Genomic DNA, 8,353 nt, shown 5'->3' on the forward strand with positions numbered 1-8,353 from the left:
TCAGCCTGTGTTGTCATTATTTGACAATGCGCCAAACATTCCAATGTGCTTAACCATCAAGCGCTAGAATGAACTCGTTGGCAGAAATGGATAACTAACCATCGGTTACCCCTTCTTCTTCAGTTCGGCCTCTGTCGACCTAAAGGAAGATGGGCTAGATGATGGGAAGGGAAGGTTGTGAGGGCATTGGCAATAGAGATGGATCGTCACTAAGCCTAACTGGCTGAAGTGATGCCGCGGAACGCATCGTCTCAAGCTGAGCTATTTTTTGTCGAATGTGAAAGGTGCCGTTCGGGTCCAGGGTCTTTCTTACTCTACCTATCATGCTGGAGCCGGCGCAGTCGCAGACATTCTGCGTGCAGGAAAACGTGAAGAAATAAAATGAATATCATGAACTTCAAAGTTGCTGGCATCAGGTGGGTAAATGGTTCCTCAGTGGTTGCGTAGGGAAGGTTATTTGCAAGATACCTATAAACGAATAAGGGCCATTTGTTTGAGCGGGATGTTTGGCAGTGTTTTAAATTGAGTTGCAGGGTTTTAGGGAGGATTTCTATTCAAAGTACGATTCATGCGCGGATGTTACAAAAAATGCTTATCACTTTTGATGGATGGTACAGATACAGATACAGATACAGATGTGTATTCATCTAGGATCCACAATAAAAGTGGCTTTTCACCAGACACGTAAAACCAGATAAAACGGGGAACATATAGACAGTACGAGTAGGCATAGATATCACTGGCAAACACAAACAAGCGTGCGACTGGAACAGGTTCAGACAGCTACTCGGCGTCTCGACATGATCATTGATCACACGCTTCACATTGGCGCGAAACGCTGGTATATACGGGCTCAACTCGGTACCGTTTAACATCGCGACTCCTCTAATACATAGTCGACGTCTCCCCGTCTCTGTTCGGGCCCGTGGCTGTGTTATCAGCCCTGCGTTTCGGGTGTTGTGGTCGTGTATGTCGCGGGCTACAGGACCGATGGTATCACTGATATGTTCAGGAGTACCCGATGTGATGGCTCGGTGGACTGCGCAGATAGTGTGGTACTCGGCTAATTCGTCTGCCCGCAGCCAGCCGAGCTGCTGTATGACGTCAGAGATGTGGTCGCTGCGTCTACGGCCACTGACGACTCTGGCACAGAAATTGAGAATTTTCTGGACACGAGCCATCTGGGTCACACCGCACGACCCATACACGCTTATACAATACCGCACGATCGATATGACTAGGGCTTGAACAACTACCTTACGTGTGTTTGCTGGCATCACGTGGCGGGCATGACTGAGAGCGATTAAAATTCCTGTGCATTTTGATGCCATGGCGGTGATGTGAGCTTGATAGTTCAGATGGCGGTCGAGATAAAGTCCGAGGTTCTTCACCGTCCCTGCATCGACTACAGTTGGTGCCGGTCGTATAGTATGTTATGAGTGGTAATTAAATATTATTTTCTTTATTGCGGGTGATATTAAACCTGGGATTGCATACAATACGTACTTTGCTATTTGTCAAAACCTTTCTGAGCTTCTCGATACAGTAGGGAGCAATGAAAATGAATGGGGAACGTACCAGTACAGTCACAGAGTACAGACTGGCTTCAGAACAAGAAGTTCAAGTTGAAATTGAAATGGTTTCAGTATAGTGATAATCTTGTGATATTTAAGTGCAAGGTCAACAATGGGAAACAAGTACTTGTTTGTGACGATGAAATGTTTTGTTATAGATTAATGTCAGTAGGTATGTTGTAATTTATGGAGTGCTGCGTCACCTATGAAACCTTACTCCATAGAACCCAGTGGCCAGTATTTACAGATTAAGAATGTCTTGAACTCATATAGCATTGAAAAACCATACATTTGGCTTTAACAGCCACCTATGAAATGTAGCAGAAAGACTGATGGTGATAAGGTCCATGCTAAGCAGGGCGTACTAAGTAGGCCCATTCTCTATGTTTACCATTCTTTTGGGCAATACTGGGTAATGGAAGATTATAGGTAGTCATAAAGCAGGCATCACACTTGTTTTTTTTTTACCAAGGAGAGGTGCTATACCCAGAGATGCTTTCTTGAGTTTCTAATCAAACCAAACCTAACCAAACCTGACCTAACCTTACCTACAACCTAAAGCTACAACCTATAACCTAAAGCTCACTACCTAAAACCTACAACATACAACCTTATCAACAGCACCTCTCCTTGGTTGCAAAAAAAAAGAAAGAAAAAAGTGTGACTCCTGCTTTACTATTACTGGATTATATGCCAAAGTAAATCAGCGGCATCTGCAATGAAAATTGGACAAGGCCTGTGTACTTTTCCTCAATTTGCATGGCCTCAAAATTCAATTGGCTTCAACTGGCAGCAACTTCTCCCACAGTCATCATCATGATATCTTCAGATATTGCCGAGTCTGAATTCTGATATCCATTTAGTTGTAATGCTTTCAGTACTTATTACAGTATAGATTTGTGACTATGTTCTGAGTGCATTCATTCAATTGAATTTTCTTTTCCAGGTTATCAGCACATCATGCCAAAGAAGCCGTGAAGAGAAACTCCTGATACCAGCACTTCAAGCTGCAAACTTGTCTCATTTGCCAATGGTGCCAGCTTTACAAGAGCCACTTTTGTTACTTGGAAGATTATAAAAGGACATTTTTCATATCTACTATCTACAACACAGTGCAATGCCACCAGTGAAAATACTTGTGTGTGGCAACATCGATGGCAAATTCAATCAAGTTTTCAACCGTGTTGCGACGGTTAACAAAAAGAATGGCCCATTTGAATTCCTGCTCTGCTGCGGCAACTTCTTCGGCAGCGGGGACAACAGCGAGTGGGCCGCATACCGGGAGGGCAGCCGGCGCGTGCCGCTGCAGACGTACGTGCTCGGCTCGGCCGGCCGGCTGCCGCGCCACCTCCACCCGGACGCCGACGACGACGAGCTGTGTCCGAACGTGGTGGCGCTGGGCGAGCGGGGTGTGTTCACCTCCACCGGCGGCGTCAGCGTGGCCTACCTGGCGCCGGCCGACGGCCAGCACCCCAGCGCCGCCGACGTGCGCGCGCTGGAGCAGGCGCTGCTGGCCTCCAGCGCCGCCGGTGTGGACGTGCTGCTGACACCGGGCTGGCCGCGCGGTGTGACGCGCCGCGCCGCCGTGCCGGCCGGCGTCTACACCGAGGAGACGGGCTCGCTGCTGACGGCGCGCCTGCTCTACTGTCTGCGGCCGCGCTACGTGTTCAGCGGCGGCCTGGCCATGCACTACGAGCGGCTGCCCTACCGCAACCACCAGGTGCTACGCGACCAGCAGACACACGTCACGCGCTTCATCTCGCTAGCAGCAGCCTTCAACGCCGAGAAGGCTAAGTGGCTGTACGCATTCGGCCTGGAGCCCATGTCGCGGATGGCGCGTGCCGATCTGGTGACACAGCCGCCCGATGTCACCGAATGTCCGTTCTCGGCTGAGGAGATGGCCTCAGCCGCGGCCGGCGCAGACGACGCGGCCAAACAGTACTTCTACGCGACGGACGGACGCGGCGAGCCGGCGGCCAAACGACGTCGGCAGCAGCCGCGCGCCGACCGGCCGCCGCCGACCCCCTGCTGGTTCTGCCTGGCGTCCCCCGAGGTGGAGAAACACCTAGTGGTGAACGTGGGCGACAAGTGCTACTTGGCGCTGGCCAAGGGCGGCCTGGTGTCCGACCACGTGCTGATCCTGCCCGTGGAGCACGTGCGCGCCTCCACAGAGGCCGACGACGAGCTCTGGGCGGAGATCGGCGCCTACAAGCAGCGCCTGCAGCAGCTGTTTGCCGCCGAGGACAAGGCGGTCGTGTTCTTCGAGCGCAACTACAAGCAGTCGCACCTGCAGGTGCAGTGCGTGCCGGTGCCGTCGCGGGTGGCGCCGGCGCTGAAGGAGGCCATCCAGGACCACTGTGACAGCGAGGGTGTCTCGCTGGACGAGGTGCCGCCGCTCTCGGACGTGCGGCAGCTGGCGCCGCCCGGCGCGCCCTACCTCTACGTCGAGCTGCCCGGCGGCGTCAAGCTGTACCACAAGGTGGCCGGTAAGCTTCCGTTGAGCATCGGCCGCTCGATGTTGGCCTGCCCGCCGCTGCTCAACATGCCCGACAGAGTCGAGTGGAGTCAGTGCGTGCTACCCAACGACGAGCAGACGGCAAACGCCAAGGAGTTCAAAACAAAGTTCAAAAAGTTTAAGTGATAAGACGTGAATGAACGTCAACTTTATGTCTCACGCATTGGTTTATACTGAAAACACATCATATGGTCAAATATATCATCAATTTCGTAGATGTATTTTAAACGTAATGATTTTCCATCAAATGCAGCAATCAGCATAGTGATAAGGGACAACCTTTCAGAACAGTTCAGCTTCTGCTAAAGCATCGGTGTGCTGTTGTCACACTTGACAGTGTATGTGTGCGTGTGTGTGGGGGGGGGGAGGGCTATAACACTATGCTCTCTAGGTTATCCGCTAGAAATGGTTGTCGTTATCTGGGGTATACAAGTTGTTTGTGCTTATGCCCTCGTCCCTCACCCAACACACCGAAGTTAAATCTTCCAGGGGATAAGCTGTAGGAATGACAGGATCGTTAAGCTTTTTAGAGACACGGTTGCCTAACTTGAGCTGGTGACCTGACCTTAGTGGGTGACCTGAGATGGAATTTTTACACATGATGCAAAATTGACGTATGGTAAGCTAGATCAAGTGTCGCGGCGCTGTGCATCGTGGTTTTCTTAACACGCGAAAACCTAAGATGGCCAAAAACCGTAACCTCCCCCCCTCCCTCCCATCTCACGGCAAATGTGAAGGGAACAAAAAAAAAATATCAGCGATAAAGAAACACTTCACTTTATGCGAAAGAAAGTTCAAAGGGTGCTTCAATGCGTTAAACTTTCTGAAACAGCCGACAGATTATCGAATTTCCCAGTTCCTTTTCGGAACCTAAATTCCCAGCTTCAGTCGCTTTGTAAATGCCCAGTGCCCACCCACGCCGTCATAAATGGACCGCCGCTGCGATGCAGTGGACTAACGCCGTGGTCTGGTTCCCGTTGATAGGCGCGGTCAGTGTCGCCCCTTCCCCCCCCCCCCCCCTGCCGCGCGGCACGGGTCACGGCCCTGGGCGCCGGCCGGCAGCGCTGCCGTGAACTGCCGTGACCTTGCAGGCCGGCCGGCCGGCGACTCACGGTCACGGTCCCGCCCTGGCCGGAGGCCCTGCGCCGCCCCCGCCCCCGCCTCCGCCCCGGCCGGACCGACCGCTGACGGCCAGTGCCGGATGTCGGCTCCGCGGGGGGGGGGGGCTATCGACAGGGGGTACGCAGTGGGCGGCGGCCGGCGTGACTAGGAGCGCCGGCGGATACTGTAGACGGTGCCGGCCCATTGGCGCTGAGAGCCAGGGTGTGGCAAACCCATTCCAGCGGTCCAACGGGCAGGAACTGATTGTCGTCGACAGTTAGTTAGCCTCTTAGATCGATCTCAAAGGCTCAGACACACCCAGGTGGCCGTCAGGAAACCCGGTCATACCCCCGTGGCTCTTACGGACCCCTCTATACCCAGTTCGCCCTCAAGAGCCTCGCCATACCCAGGTGACCCTCAGGAGCCTCGCCATACCCACTTATTACCCAGGTGACCCTCAGGGGCCCCGCCATACCCAGGTGACCCTCGGCCCTCGGGGGCTCCTCCATGCCCACGTAGCCTCTGGGACCTTGCACCGGTCACCACCATCTGTTGCTGTTCCCCAGGTCGTCCGTCAGCAGTGTTTGGTATTCATGGTTGTGAGATAGCCGCTGTCGGTGTTTGACAACTGCCCGCTGTGGTTGCCGTCAGAGATGACTGCACCCCACCGGGAGCTGACCAGTTATCGTGCGTAACACCCCCTCTGATCGCCGCGCCGAGCTCACAACAACGCCCGCCCCGCAGCCGAGCGGCGGATAAAAACGGTCCCAGAACAGCGCTTCATTTGACGGATGTTTGTCCGATTATGTGTGGACAATGGAGGCGCTGCCGACACCCACTGAGAAGAGCACTCAGTGCCGATGCTCACTGATGGGAGGGCGCAGTGTGGTCTGTCGAGGCTCGTTGAGTTCATTACTCGAGGGCCGGTGAGCATAGGCACAGTGCGTGTTGACGAGACTTTGTGGGCTCAACACAACACATAATTGACGAGGTTGACTTGTATGAGCACCGTGCGTTCTGTCGAGTCTCGTTAGTTGTTGGGCACAGCTGACTGTATAGTGTATACGTATACCCGACCCAACACAGCTGATTTGTACTTTTATACCAAGCCTTGAGTAACCATTTTTTCGGCCTGGGCCGTGTCCGAGGGTTTTAACTTGGTTTTAACCTGCGCTTGCAAATCAAAAGGTTGGGTTTTTGTACAGACCTAAAAAGTCATAAAATTGACGGGCACTTCATCGTAAGTGGTTGAAAATTATGGAGTAAAATTGATTGGCCCTCTCGGATGCTAATTACATGCCACGAAGCGTGGTTATTAGCCGCTACAGTGTAGCATAAGTTCACGAGAGCTGAGAATGAAATACATACCAGGATTACGTTATGCAGCGGGCTGTCGTCCCCGTGCCGCTGTCCGGCACCTCCCTGTGAGTTAGGCTACCCGCACAGCTCGCGGCACCGCGCCAGCACTGGTAGAATGTCGACCGGTCGGCACCACTAACCGATAGACCACACCGGTCGGCAATCCGCAGCCCCGCCCCGCCCCGCCACTGGCACTCTGGGTGGACGGCCGTACCCATATGAGAGAGGCGAGAGCACTGGCCCTGACCCTGAGCCTAAAGACTGCCCCGTTTTTATAAGCTATGCCGCCTAACGGTACGTAAACGTTCTAATCTTTTCTGTGGTGTTTGGTATTTACGACATAACTGATTATTGATGAATGTGGATGAAGGTAGTGATACTATTTCGCAGAATGGGTGAGGAACTATTTTGATTTTAGAAGCTGGAGAGCAGAACTAGGGTCTAGGATAAGTCTGAAGATACCGTTTATGATCAGCCGGTCCGTCGTTTACGAAAACCATAAGGCAACAGCGGAAATATCCGATAAGTGATTGGCTCCGAGTCAGTGTGTAGCATACCTACATCAGGTGTAGTGTCCCCCCCCCCCCCTCGGACTGCGCAGCAGAGACGGGTGTGGTGGCGGTCCCATCGCGTGGCTTTCAGACGACCTTGCAACAGTCGCGTTCAAGCATGACCAATGGCACGACGTCTATATCCGCCGCTTATGTCTCTCCAGTTACACTTAACTTACACATGGCGTGAGAAGGACATAAGTTGACTGCCACAGACAAGTCTGGCGGCGCACGCGACTCGTAAATCGCCAAGACTCCCATGGTCGCGGCCAAGGCGGTCGCGGCTATCATATGAGAGCGGTTGGTCGTTGATAGCGGAACTGTGAAATTGACGGATTCATTAACTTGATTGAGAAGGTAAGAATCATTCAATGCATGTATTTTCTAGCGGGCCCGAGGGGCGCAGGTCAACGCTGAGTTGGAAGCTAGGCAAATATCTCCTTTTGAGAGGACTATGTGGCGACGCACTACATATGTGCTTAGTTGCAGTCGACAGACTTCGCGTTGCCCTGCTGACAGATGATCAGTATAGCAGACAAGTATTGTCTATGCAGTCCGCATACAGTCACCAGCAGGCGTCCAGGCCCCGACCAGACATGTTCGCACCCGGTATATGTAAACAGTGAGCGCTCGGCTGTATAATGGGTCAGCTTGTAGGGTTGAAATCACTGGCAGTTTTGGCCACGCCGCGCCAGAGAGTAGTTCCGATTACGTGGGAGACGTGGGGCCGTCCTGTGTAATTGAAGTGGCTCTTATTGGTGAACAACTGCCTAGGCACGCAGTATTTCGTCGAGACGATGTTATTGCTGTCTTTATTTATCCTTATAGCGAGTGCTGGATTTGCTCAGCCGACTAGTTATAGAAATACTCCCGGAGACCATCTAAGAGAAACCCCTTCTCAGGACGATGGCCAGGTGACCATAGTGTCCAACGCTGCTGCTAAAGAAGGCGACAATCCGACACCAAAAAAGCCACCGAACAACGATGACAGACTGATGTCCATGCTGGAGGAACTGCTGCGTGCTTCTGACCGCAGGTTTGCCGACATTTCCGGCCGCCTAGACAGCCTCGCGGCGACTCTGGCCGCCGTATCCCGCCGGCGTGACCCGCTGCCCCCGGTGCTGGGTGCGCCGTGCCGAACTGACACCGAGTGCAGCGAGCTGCAAGAAGACACCGAGTGCGGCGCCGACGGCCGGTGCCGGTGCGGGGAAGGTCTCCAAGAGGTGGTGGCCGGCCGGTGCCTGCCCTACCCG

General features: G+C 53.3%; 1 protein-coding gene across 11 annotated transcripts; it reads left to right on the top strand.

Moving 5' to 3' along the window:
* Window positions 1-589: 589 nt before the first annotated feature.
* LOC122387735 (CWF19-like protein 1) lies at window positions 590-5,902 on the top strand. Of its 11 annotated transcripts, XM_043378170.1 has the most exons (3): window positions 860-1,442; window positions 2,521-4,060; window positions 5,842-5,902. In XM_043378170.1, exons 2-3 carry the CDS (start codon window positions 2,692-2,694, stop codon window positions 5,883-5,885), a joined length of 1,413 nt encoding a protein of 470 aa, XP_043234105.1. In that variant the 5' UTR covers window positions 860-1,442; window positions 2,521-2,691; the 3' UTR covers window positions 5,886-5,902. The 11 variants fall into 11 exon arrangements, with proteins under 11 accessions (XP_043234096.1, XP_043234101.1, XP_043234099.1 ...); XM_043378161.1 differs by lacking the exons at window positions 860-1,442; window positions 5,842-5,902 and adding an exon at window positions 590-611 and having other exon boundaries at window positions 2,521-4,304; XM_043378166.1 differs by lacking the exons at window positions 860-1,442; window positions 5,842-5,902 and adding an exon at window positions 604-639 and having other exon boundaries at window positions 2,521-4,304.
* The last annotated feature ends 2,451 nt before the right edge of the window (window positions 5,903-8,353 follow it).

Source organism: Amphibalanus amphitrite, unplaced genomic scaffold (assembly GCF_019059575.1).
Source record: "Amphibalanus amphitrite isolate SeventyFive unplaced genomic scaffold, NRLGWU_Aamphi_draft 000296F_arrow, whole genome shotgun sequence".
NCBI classification, from domain to species: Eukaryota; Metazoa; Arthropoda; class Thecostraca; order Balanomorpha; family Balanidae; genus Amphibalanus; species Amphibalanus amphitrite.

Excerpts from the sequence above, each read along its gene's own strand:
- LOC122387735 (XM_043378161.1), top strand. The coding sequence starts at position 2,692 with ATGCCACCAGTGAAAATACTTGTGTGTGGCAACATCGATGGCAAATTC.